This window comes from Ipomoea nil, unplaced genomic scaffold (assembly GCF_001879475.1).
Source record: "Ipomoea nil cultivar Tokyo-kokei standard unplaced genomic scaffold, Asagao_1.1 scaffold0656, whole genome shotgun sequence".
Taxonomy (NCBI): Eukaryota; Viridiplantae; Streptophyta; class Magnoliopsida; order Solanales; family Convolvulaceae; genus Ipomoea; species Ipomoea nil.
Genome location: NW_017617084.1, coordinates 464,761 through 478,148, shown reverse-complemented (window position 1 = coordinate 478,148; position 13,388 = coordinate 464,761). Strand labels below are relative to the sequence as shown.

Below are 13,388 nucleotides of genomic sequence, written 5' to 3'. Positions count from 1 at the left end.
GTCAATAACCAGCTTTGACTTCCTTTTAAAACTCTCTTCTGTTTTGTTAAGAGAATATCTTAACCTATATTACCATAAAGTAATTCGCCTTTTTCAAATTTCAAATCCTCTCCGCATCCGTTTCCTGCCTAAAAAGAATGCATACCGTTGCATCAATCACATTGGCTCTGCATGTAATCTGACGAGCTGCATTTATTAGGGTACTTCGCCCTTGGGTCTATATTTGAGTATCGGGTCAGGCTTGGAAGAACGAAGAAGTTCAAAATATCTCTGCCCACCGATTGATTTCTCTCTACTCTTCTAACTAGGGTTTCTTTCTCCGCTTTCCAAAATTTCATACCAATGGCGGATGCAGTTCGTAACATTATCATCAAGCTTGGGAGAAAGGTTCATTCACAAGAGACAGCCACCAAGCATGTCAAAACACTGCTCCAGTTAGCTATGAAGAAGAAGTTGAAGCTTGATCCCCTTCTCCGTGATGAAATTATGGTCACAGTGATGTCGGATTATCCAGAGTTCTAGGCCGACTGGTCCAAAGATGATACCAGTGAGCTCCTGTTGCTGGCCTCCGAAGCTAGTGATGAGATTTCCCCAGCATCTATCCTAGAGCCTTCAGATGGAAATCGGGCCGGGGCGTTTCTCCAATATTTTGCACAAAGGGCTCTTGAATAAGAAGAGATCTCCCGTCATAGAGCAGTTGCACAACCCCTATACCTACAGGCTGCCGAGAATGAAGCCAGACACCGAATAGAGATTCTCCGTAATAGGTCAAATACTTCTAATTCTCCTATTGAAATTTCTCTTGATAAGCCTGATGATTTTGTATCTGCTGATATTCCGTCTGTTGTGCCTACTGTGTTTGATAATGTGAATGCGTTATTATCTGTGAAATCCTCTATGTCTGATGATCCCCTATGCATCCCCTCTACGAAGCCTGAGCCTTTGAAGGAAGTTGTTGATGTTGTGTCTGATGAGAAAGATAAACCCTCTGAGGAGACCAACAATCTAAGTTTGGTTGTTTATTCGGCTGATAATGTTGCTCTGCCTCCTTCTGCGATTGCTGATGTCCCACATGAAATCTGTCTCTCTGATAATCTCTCTGGTTTGCCTGCTGAAGTTGAGACTGTCAAACACTCAAGCACTCATGCATCTGAAAGAATAGATGGAGTCCCAGTCTACACCACCACATCTTTGGCTGAAAGTCTTGAACATGTCCGGCATTTTGCTGGTTTACCTGCTGCCTCCATTCCAGAACCATACCGTGTGATTCATCCTTCTGAGTCCTCGAGTGAAGATGAAAATATCCTTGCTGAAGTCTATGTCACTCAAGCTCATGCATCTAAGCCCCCGACTGTTGAGGCTACTGCACATCCTGATTCAACCACCTTCAAAATTAGAGAAGTCACAAATCTTCTTGGAAGTTCTTCTGCCCATGTTTCTGATTCCAGTCACTCTGTGTCTCCTGTTCATTCCCCATCCAAGGAGATAAGAAGATCAAAACGAAAGAATGTTCCTGTAAAGGTTGTTGTTGAGACGGGTGATGACAATGCTGATGTAGATCAGCCTGAGAAGAGAAGAAAGTCCCGTGAGTCTATCGAACCTGAAGCTAATCCTCCAATTCAACAAGTGTTCAAGACACTACGGTCGTCTGTTAAGCAAAAAGGTCCTGCTGCTGCTCAACCTGTTGTTGTTCCCGCATCCTATATCAGAAAGGGGAAACCATCTACTCGTTCTAGAGGTCGGAGTATCACTCCTGAGGTTCAACCTGTTGAAAGTACTGACACATCTATTTACAAGCCTCAGTTTGTTACCTCCACTACTCAAGGTAAATGGTCCACCATGGTCAGGAGAGATCTTATTGTTCAACGGTCTGTTGATGAAAACCAGATGAATTCAGTTTGCGACATTCTGCCACTACTGAGTGAAGTGGGCTTGCTGAAGACTGTCTCCTCTATTTGTCCGTATTCGAAGCTCCTCACGTATGAATTCTACTGTAATCTCAATGAAGAGATAGAAAATCTGACTGGGCTACGACCAATGCAAATCTTCATTCGAGGTAAATAGTATGTCTTCGGTCCTGACATGATCAATGAATACTATGGCTTGACAGCGGTGCACGAAGAAGCAATCACTGATTGGGATTCAGTGGTCAAGACCCTAACCGGCGGACAGACTGGTACATGGCCTTCTGGTGATAAGGATTATCTACCTAGCTCTCAGCTCACCTCCAAATATGTCATATTTTGCATCGTCTTGCGCTTCACAACTGGCTTCCATCGGCCCATTTCCATACGGTGGGCAAGCAATTGGCAGGTCTCTTGTTTCGGATTGGAACAAAAATGGCGTTTGATTTGGGGGCCTGGATTTATAATCATATCCTCACCTTGATCCATCCACGTGAACAGAAGGTAAGGTTACCCTTCCCTAATATGATTTTTGGAGTACTAACAGCTCAGGGCCTTGAGCCAATGCCTAGTGAGGTGATAAGTCCGACTCTTCTCTATACTGTTGACCGTCGTCTTTTGACTGGAGACCATATTTGTGATGTTACACCGGTGATTGCTCCCTTCAATTCTGAAGCAGATACAGTGGCTGATGATTCGCCGCATGCAAGGGATCTCCAACTTTCTATTCAGTTGAAGGCAAGGGTCTTTGAGCTTGAGACAGTTCACGGCATAATTGCGAAGCAGCTGACAGGGGCTCGTACTGAATTGGCCACCGTTCTTCTTCGTTTAAGCTTGTCTGAATCTGCTGCTGCTGAACCTGCGAAGTCTGACAGTGAGACTCCCTCCAATGCTTGACCATGCTTTGGCTATCATTGACAAAAAGGGGGAGTATGAACTCAGGGGGAGTTTTATGTGATTTTGTGTACCTTCTGGCCCTGGCTGGGCATTGATTGTGATGGCACCACCTATTTTGTTTGAAGAATGTTTATGACTGATGTTTGATCCAGCAAGACTTGTATGCTGTGTTTTATTTCCGCTATGCTTTGTAATCAGATATTTGGTTTGGTTTTTATGCTAGCCTATCTTAGTTCTTTCAGTTTATGTCTTTATACGTAGTCGAGTTGTTTTGCCAAATAGTAGCCAAATGGAGAGTTTGTTAGTGTTTTAATTGCTCAAAAACCCCAACTTATAATTGGCAATATTATTATGGCAAACTAAGATAGGATTAGCTTAGTGTCAGTTTTGTTTTACAGAGGACTGATCAATCAGATATAACAACAGAGGGACTGACACTGAAGATCTGTTTTAGGAAGCTGTTTCCTTAAAAGCTGTACGCGGTTTAAAGAAGACAGATTTGGAAAGAAGAACAGCGTATCTGTCTTGGAAAGGTATGGATCGAATCTCTAAGATTACATTCTTCAAATATTGTCCTACCATCTACAATCAAAGATATCTATGGAGAGTGTTCTTACTATGGAACTATAAGAACTCTTATTCGACAAGAATTAGGGTTACGCTTTCAAGAAGGAAGAAACACTCCAAAACAGTTTTATGAGATCAGATCTTGGATTATCATGCCTCTTCTCAATACAGCATGTTCATGGTGATTATGATGAAGAACTTGAGAAGAATTATTGTTGCTTAAACGAAAGGACGCTACGATCACACAGTTGTGGGAACAACCGAGAAGAGCGTTATTGAAGTGGACTGCATCAGGCTCTCCAAGTGAAGGGATTTAATTGGACTTCTGTATGCATGGCTCTCCATCTTCAACCATCCACTAAACCTGTGTAGACTGGGTACGTACCTTGTGTGGGACACTTGGGTGAAATTATTGTTTCTCTACCTTTGTACATTGGATTATGATTTAGTGGATTGGACGCTTATGTGATCGTGCCCAGACGTAGATGCACACTGTATCGAACTGGGTAAACATCTTGTGTGTTGCTTTGTGTCGTTATCTCTTTCTACAAACATCTCAATAATCTGCCTTACTAACTGATTTCATCGTTGAATCAGTCAGTCTATTTCATTAGTTGGATAATCCAGTTAATTTGATTAAAAAATGGGGAAATGCAAAATTACAATAGGTTCCTAGTTCTTGCCTAAGAAAGAGTTCTTATTTGAATATATATATATTCAAATAGGAAACCTTTCTTAGTTCTTACCACACACTCTCCTTAAAACCAATGTGCTAGCTCCCAAGAGTGCTATGAGCGTTGTAGCGTCATTGACCAAGGATAAAATGGATTACGATTTTAGTGTTTGAGGACTCAAACAAAAAGTCTAGCAAACTAGAACAAAGATCGAACACTTCTCATAATTTACGAAAGTATTGGCAGAATATCTTTCAAGAAAATAATATTTGAAGATGGAAAAAAAACCAAAGGATTTTGATGATTCAAAAACCAGCCAACCATCAGTCCGAGTAGTCCCATCCAAAGAGTGGAATTAGTTCTACTGTTCGGAACCCACTATTACCACTCGAACAATGGCTCTGAGGTGGAAAAATATACAAAATACTTCTCGAACGACGTTCGTACCCGCGTATATAAGTCAAGCCTTTTCACTACTCGAACAGTGGCTCTGAGGTGGAAAAATATACAAAATATTTTTCGAACGACGTTTCGTACCCGAGTATACGAGTCAAGCCTCTTCACTACTCGAACAGTAGCTCTGAGGTGGAAAAATATACAAAATATTTTTTGAACGACGTTCATACCCGCGTATACGAGTCAAGCTTTTTCAGACTCTGACTCATTTTTGCACCTCTCCCTGCGCGCGAGAGAAAGCCTCTATGTTAAACAATACAAAATTCTTTTAAAAGGCTGTTGTATATATAATGGTGCAAATCCACTTCCCAAACCAATGTGGGACAAGTGTTTCTTCTAAGCCTTTCCACCTTCATTTTCCAACTCAAATAGGTTTACTCTGAGAATCAATTTCTCATTCACCCATTATCCATTTTGAGTGTACAATATATCGATTTCTGCGTCTTACTACGAAGAACCCGATTCCACTTTGACCAGACCCAAATCAAAAGCGGACCCCACTGTAAGCATTGAAAATTTAAATGATGCTATTGGGTCGTCGTGGATATTTAATTATTAAGATTAATTTCTTTAATTTTGCTAATTGGACTAATATTTATTTAATTGGGTTAATTAAATGGCCCATTAAATAATTAATTATTCTAGTTACTTAATTAAATGTAATTGGATGTTCGATTATTTGGCCCAAGTTGGTGGAATATTTAATTAAGTTGGACCAGACTGTTTGGATGAATTGGGCTGCATAATTAGCGGGCTTGACTTGGTCTTGGCCCATTGAAATTATATGTGGATTATATAATTTTGAGGGATTTGAATATTTGATATTATTTAGAAATTTAGTGAAATCATGAACCTGGACGCAATGGTGTCCCAATACATTCCTTAATTTAATTAAAGAAATTAAATTAAATAAGGAATTAAGAGTTGGTTGGAGATTTTCTCTCACCCTCACAACTATAAATAGTGGTTTCATTTTCAAAGAATGGGCTCTGGAAATCTGCATACTGAAGCTCTGCCGAAGTCTCGCCAGGATATCGTCTGGAACACGCCCGCAGTTGTACTGCGTATACCGCGCTGAGGAACACGCCACTTGAACACCGGAAGCCCTTCTTTGAAGATCAAGCTGCATATTAGCCCTTCATTGAGGAACAAGCTACCAACTCCGGAGGCCCTTCAGCAAGGAACTACTCCAGTTCGGCATACTCCCGAACTCGGCATACTTCCAGTTCGGCCATACTCCCGAACTTGACATACTTCCAGTTCAGCATACTCTGAACTCAGCACACTTCCAACAAGGAACTCGGCATACTTCCAGTTCGGCCATACTCCCGAACTCGGCATACTTCATGTTCAGCATACTCTGGACTCGGCACACTTCCAATTTGGCATATTCCAAATTTGGCACACATCTAATAGGCATACTTCTAGTAGAGAATCAGAGGACTTCTCATATACAGAGATTGTACCCCTTCTTGATTGATACATACTATTTGTAACCGATACTTTGAATTTTGAATATATACAATTCAAGTTTTTCGCGTTTACATATTTTGGCACGCCAAGTGGGACAGCTCTGCCTCTCATCTCTCTACTACTATATCTCTACCTGCACATCAAATGGCATCGAACAATCCCATGTTCAGGAGGACCTATGCCCAAGCTACCAAGTCCAAGTCTACGCTCGTAGCTAGCTCTGGCACTACCCAGAAAATGCAAGGTCCACAGACAAGGAACCGCGCAAAGGATTTGGGGGTCCAAGTGCCTGAACCTCAGTCCATGGCACGACGGGTGGTTCGAAGGCTCGACAAGGCCCCTACTGCCTCAAAGGCTATTGCTTTTGCTGGAAGTCCACCCTCTCCCAAGGGAGCTACCGATGGTGGTAGTCCAACTTCTATGCAAGGGAACACTAGTAGCGGGAGCACTTCCCCCGTGACTCCGCCTCATCCATTGTGGAAGGCTGCACCTGAGTGGTCGCATGTCTACAACGTCATGCCGGCCATGGCGACAAACACGGAGTCTGTGGAGGAGCAATTAGCTAGAATTGCTAAGTCTCTGGAAGGAATGGCTGTCACTCTCCAAAATCAAGAGAAACGGCTTAACACCCTCGATAATAGGGTAGGAAGCATCATGGAGGAGCAAGGAAGCCGTGCTCCAGGAAAGCAACCTGAAGGGCAAGAAGAGGTTGGTCAGCAATCACCACCACCTCATGTTAGCCATGTGGTAGGAGAAGCTGCTTCCCATTTACCTGCAACTGAGAAAACTATTCCAGTTACCCAAGGCATGATACCGGTGGATCAGTTGAAGGACTACATAATGGGGGCCATCAAAGGCAAGTTGGATGAAGGACAACCTTCATATTCCTATACTAAGCCCTACACACAAAGAATTGAGAAATTGAAAATGCCCTACGGCTATCAACCTCCTAAGTTCCAGCAATTCGATGGCAAAGGAAATCCCCGACAGCACATTGCCCACTTTGTGGAGACATGCAATGATGCAGGGACTTATGGCGATCTGTTGGTAAAGCAGTTTGTCCGTTCCTTAAAGGGAACTGCGTTTGATTGGTACATTGACCTTGCGCCCGGCTGCATTGATAGCTGGCATGATATGGAACGTGAGTTCTTAACTCGTTTCTATAGCACAAGGAGAACGGTCAGCTTGTTGGAACTCACTACTACTCGCCAATGGAAGGGTGAACGCGCCGGTACCTACATCGAAAGGTGGAGGGAACTATGCCTGAATTGCAAAGAAAGAATATCCCAAAGTTCTGCAATTGAGATGTGCATCCAAGGAATGCACTTTGAACTCTCCTATATCCTACAAGGGATTAAGCCAAAGTCCTTTGAGGAGTTATCCAGTCGTGCTCACGACATGGAATTGAGCATCGAAGCCAGCGGAGGGCATAACATATTGAACTTGCCTAGCTCCTCCAATGCACCTGGAAAACAAGAAGTTAAAAAGTGGAACAAACCTTTTCCAAAGCAGGAAAAGAAAGAAGTGATGAATGTGAAGGCTACTCCCATGACAGTCTTCACTAAGGCAACTGAAAGGCCTAGGTCAAGATCATTTTCTGGCCCGTCAAGGGGTGGTAGAAGGCCGACAATTGAAGAAAGGCAGGAGAAGACTTATCCTTTCATGGATTCCGATGTATCTCCCATGTTCGATGAGCTACTTAAACTTAGGCTCATTGAGTTGCCTGAAATGAAACGTCCCGAGGAAGCTTCAAGGGTGGATGATCCACACTATTGCAAGTATCATCGTCTTCTTGGTCATCTGATTGAGAAGTGTTTTATCTTCAAAGATAAAGTAATGGCACTGGCCAGAGATGGAAAAATCGAGCTTGCCGATGCTAACGCGAGCTCAAATCAAATCTCGATTACACCCGGACGGTTCGCTCTGCTGTGTACTGAAAAGGAAGATGGGAAACAACGGAAGCGTCCACTCCCCTTCATTGTTAAGCACGCTGTCGGTCAAAGTTCAGAACCGCAGCGGAATGATAACACATTCGAAGGTAAATGGGTGATTGTCACTCATAGAAAGAAGAAATTCGAGCCTGTGAAGCATCAAAAGCACATAATGAAAAGTTGGCTTGAGAAAACCTCAAAAAATACTCATGCCCGCAAATCAAAGACGAAGGGGCATGTCAAGCAACCACGAGCACCAGTTCCTTTGGCTCAATATATGCCAAAAGGATTTGATCTTCAAGGGGCCGGCACTTCTAGCTCCTGCTTAAATACAAATGACAAGCCAGAAGATGGGGGTGAATGTTCATCTCCTAAACATATCGAGGATGAGGAAGTGCTAATGCATAAGGCTACTTCCTATTCCACAGAAATTACCTTCAAGGATGAAGACTTGTTACTTGGAGGCACGCCACACAATCGCCCATTGTTTGTTGAAGGCTACACCCGTGGGTAAAAACTCAAAAGAATTATGGTTGATCAAGGCTCAGCTGTCAACATCCTATCCCTCCGAGCTGTGAAGGACCTTGGTATACCTACAGATGAGCTTGCCCAAAGTCGTCTAATGATACAAGGCTTCAACCAGGGAGGGCAAAGAGCAATCGGCATCATCAAACTTGACTTAAGAATTGGAAACCTAAGTTCAGGTGTCCTGTGCCATGTCATAGATGCAAGGACATCTTATAACTTGTTACTTGGAAGGCCATGGATACATGAAAATGGGGTGGTACCCTCGTCTTGGCATCAGTGCCTCATGTTTGAAAAGAACGGCGTAGTTGAGAAGGTTGTCGCCGATGAAAGCCCTTTCACAGAGGCTGAGTCTTACTTTGCAGATGCAAAGTTCTACATTAAAAGGCAAGTTATTGTTGAAGATATTGAGGGAAACAATGACGATCCACCTTCCCGATCGAAGTCAAAGGGAAAACAAGTTGTAGAGGGGGATCAACACAACACGAAACTCATCTTCCCGCTTGCAAGGATTGATACACTCAAAACAAATGCAGCAAAATCATCCGAAGAGAAATGTGGTGATAAAGTGGGCCAAATATTCCCCGCCAAACGTACCGAGGGTTTCGACCCTAACGCTTATAAGCTTCTAGCCAAGGCTGGCTATAACCCCAACGAGCCACAGAAGTTGGGAAAGCTTATTCCAGAAGCCGGTGGTAAAGGCAAGGCAAGCCACCAAGAACCTCAAACTCGCAAAGGGTTGGGCTATGTTCCCCCTAAACCAGTGCGAATTCTTATAAACAGGGCTGCAAGTAATTGTATCTCCGCGGAGGGAAGCGAGTATGACCCAAAGCTCACTCCTACCAATGATAATGGGCAAGACAAAAAGAAGTCAGTCTTCGACCGAATCAGTAAGGCGGACTCTCGACGCTCAGTCTTCGATAGACTGGGGTCAAGTCCTAAAGCCCTAAAGAGAAAGTCAATGCATGATCGACTTGGAGCTGTCCAAGTTATTAAAGACAGTGCCAATGTTCCTGCTGAAGTGGAGCCTCCCAAAAGGCTTAGAAGCATGATTCCTTCTCGGATGAGACGAGAAACATATATTCACGTTTCATGTGGTGAAGTGTTGAAAGTCCAACCGAAGACCATTGTACACACTCGTGTATATAAAGAAGAGAATGAGGAAAGCGTAGGCTCAAGTGATGACGTACCACCAACCACTCAGGGAGAGGTGGCATCGTCATTCCATATCACGTTATGTGATGAAACCCCGATTGAGGGGGAAGATGCAGAAGATGCACCCCATGAGTTAGAAGAAGGGGTACGAGCCGCGGTGGACGAATTAAAAGAAGTTGATCTGGGAACGCCTGAAAATCCTCGTCCTATCTTCATTAGCGCACTCCTATCTGACGAAGATGAAGAAATCTATGTCACATTGCTGAAAGAATATATTGATGTCTTTGCATGGACATACAAGGAGATGCCAGGGTTAGACCCAAAGGTAGCTGTGCACCGCTTAGCAGTGAAGAAGGGGTGTCGCCCGGTTAAGCAAGCTCAACGACGCTTCCGCCCCGAGCTCATTCCCTCGATTGAAACAGAAGTTAATAAGCTTATTGAGGCTGGCTTCATTCGTGAAGTTAAATATCCAACCTGGATATCCAGTATTGTTCCCGTGCGCAAGAAGAACGGCCAGATCCGCGTCTGCGTAGATTTTCGGGACCTTAATGTGGCATGCCCGAAAGATGACTTCCCGCTTCCTATCACGGAGTTAATGATAGATGCCGTGACTGGGCATGAGATCCTGTCATTCATGGATGGTTCCTCCGGTTACAATCAAATCCGCATGGCACCGGAAGATGAAGACCTAACTGCATTCCGAACGCCAAAAGGCATCTACTGCTATAAAGTAATGCCCTTTGGTTTGAAAAATGCAGGTGCTACATACCAAAGGGCTATGCAGACAATATTTGATGATATGCTCCATAAAATGGTCGAATGCTACGTAGACGACCTGGTTGTGAAGTCGAAATTGCGCACAAATCACTTGGTGCATTTAAGGCAAGTCTTCGACCGCCTACGAAAGTTTCAACTGAAAATGAACCCCATGAAATGTGCTTTCGGGGTTGCTGCTGGAAAGTTCCTCGGGTTTACTGTTCGACACAGGGGCATCGAGATTGAACAAGCCAAAATTGACGCCATAATGAAGATGCCTGAGCCGAGAAACCTTCATGAGCTTAAAAGCTTACAAGGGAAGTTGGCTTACATCCGAAGGTTCATATCAAACCTAGCAGGAAGATGTCAACCTTTTAGTCGGTTGATGAAAAAGGGCATCCCGTTCATATGGGACGAGGCATGCAAGAGCGCATTTGAGAGTATCAAGTCATACTTGATGAAGCCGCCTGTGCTAACCGCTCCTGTCCATGGTCGCCCGCTGATCCTTTATATCTCCGCCCAAGATTGTTCTGTGGGCGCCTTGCTTGCTCAAGAAAATGACAAAGGGAAGGAGAATGCTCTCTACTATCTTAGTAGAATGATGACCCCGAACGAGTTAAAGTACTCCCCAATTGAAAAGCTATGTTTGGCACTTGTGTTCGCCATCAAAAAACTTAAGCACTACTTTGAGGCTCATACAATCCGGCTTGTTTCCAAAGCGAACCCGGTGAAGTATGTTATGGCGAAGGTCGTGCTCTCTGACCGCCTTGCAAGGTTGTACTTATTGTTCCAACAATTTGAAATCATCTATGTGCCGCAGAAGTCTGTCAAGGGGTAAGCCTTAGTCGATTTCTTAGCAGACCATCCAATACCTGCTGAGTGGGAGTTGTCTGACGATTTGCCTGATGAAGATGTGCTTGTCATTGAAGTCCTACCCCCATGGAAAATGTACTTTGATGGAGCTTCACATAGAGAAGGGGCAGGTGTTGGAGTTGTCTTCGTCACTCCAGAAGGCGAGGTGTTGCCATATTCATTCACCTTAACCGAGCAATGTTCAAACAACGTTGCTGAGTATCAAGCATTGATACTTGGGCTCGAGATAGCGGCTGACATGAAGCAACTGAGAATTAACATTTATGGAGATTCAAAGTTGATCATAAACCAAGTGTTGGGTCTATATGAAGTGAAAAAGGCGGAGCTAGTCCCATATAACAACTATGCCAAGATACTCATGCAATGGTTAGGGGACGTCACAATTGAACATGTACCGAGGAAAGAAAACAAGCAAGCTGACGCCTTAGCCGCATTGGCTTCAACTATTGCTCATCCTGCAGCCCGAATACAAGTATGTCAAAGGTGGGTGGTTCCACCAATCTTTAATGAAGACGGCTCAGTTGATGAAACTGTTGAACTCCCTACTACCTCAGTGTATGATATAGGCAAAGACGACTGGAGGCAACCGTTAATTGACTACCTCACTGATGGAAAGTTACCTGAAGATCCCCGTAAAAGGGTGGATATAAAGCGTCGAACTCCTCGCTTCATCTACTATAAAGAAACATTGTATCGTCGTTCCTTTGATGGAATATTTCTCCGATGTCTAGGGGAAGAGGAAGCTTTACAAGCTATGCAAGAAGCTCATTCTGGGGTTTGCGGTGCACATCAATCCGGTCCCAAGTTGCATTTCCACATTAAGCGAATGGGATATTATTGGCCTGCAATGGTAAAGGATTGCATAGACTATGCTCGAAGATGCCAAGCTTGTCAATATCATGCAAACTTTATCCATCAACCACCAGAACCTCTGCACCTAACAGTTGCATCTTGGCCATTTGATGCTTGGGGACTTGATGTGGTTGGCCCAATTACGCCTAAGTCATCTGCAGGGCATGCCTACATATTAGCTGCCACCGATTACTTTTCAAAGTGGGCGGAAGCCGTGGCATTGAAGGAGGTGAAGAAAGAAAATGTTGCAGACTTTCTCCGTGTCCACATCGTCTATCGATTTGGTATCCCGCGATATATCTTAACAGATAACGGGAAGCCCTTTGACAACAAGTTGATGGACAAGATCTGCATGCTTTTTGACTTTAAGCAGCGAAACTCATCAGCTTACTATGCAGCTGCAAATGGACTTGCTGAAGCTTTTAACAAGACCCTATGCAATTTGTTGAAGAAAGTGGTCTCCAAATCGAAAAGAGACTGGCATGACAGAATGGAAGAAGCTTTGTGGGCGTATAGAACCACATACCGTACACCTACTCAAAGCACTCCATACTCTTTGGTGTATGGTGTAGAAGCGGTCCTACCTCTAGAACGTCAAATACCTTCCTTAAGGTTGGCTATACAGGAGGGTCTTACTGATGAAGAAAATGCTAAGCTACGCTTGGCTGAGTTAGAAGCCTTGGATGAGAAACGGCTGCAAGCGCAACAAAGCCTGGAGTGCTATCAAGCTCGCATGTCTAGAGCTTTTAACAAAAGGGTAAGGACCCGTTCCTTTCAAATTGGGGACAAGGTCCTAGCTGTTCGCAGGCCCATCATCGTCACGAGAAAAACTGGTCACAAGTTCACTTCAAAGTGGGATGGTCCCTACGTGATTCTAGAAGTTTACACCGGTGGGGCTTACAAGTTGATTAGTGAAGATGGTTTGAAGATCGGTCCAATCAATGGAAGGTTCCTAAAGCTTTACCACCCTTAAACTTGGGGTGTCAACACAAGTCGTGGAAATATGATGAGCGACTCATCCACCAAAAATGCAGCACGTGGTTAAACTGCTAATGCATCTCGCTTTGTCCATGGGTGGGCCCAAATCATAGACGCTCCTGGCCCGCATGAGTCTAAACTGTGAACGGCTCTACTTTGTAAAAAAAAAAAAAGAATCATTTGAACTACGTTTGACTTGATCTCCTCTATAGGAGTACGTAGGCAGCTTAGAATCAAATTACCTAAGTTCAGTCATAACAAAAAGCAAATCCAATTCATGCTGTAAGAATGGGTTATCCAGACAATCCTTCAACGGGTCAAAGCAAAGTTGTATGAATTATCACTAA

General features: G+C 43.8%; 1 protein-coding gene across 1 annotated transcript; it reads left to right on the top strand.

Annotated features, from left to right (window-relative positions):
- Positions 1-11,284: 11,284 nt before the first annotated feature.
- LOC109174705 lies at positions 11,285-13,036 on the top strand. The gene is made up of 3 exons (XM_019323964.1): positions 11,285-12,292; positions 12,515-12,780; positions 12,871-13,036. The coding sequence occupies exons 1-3, from the start codon at positions 11,285-11,287 to the stop codon at positions 13,034-13,036; spliced, it is 1,440 nt and encodes a 479-aa protein (XP_019179509.1).
- The last annotated feature ends 352 nt before the right edge of the window (positions 13,037-13,388 follow it).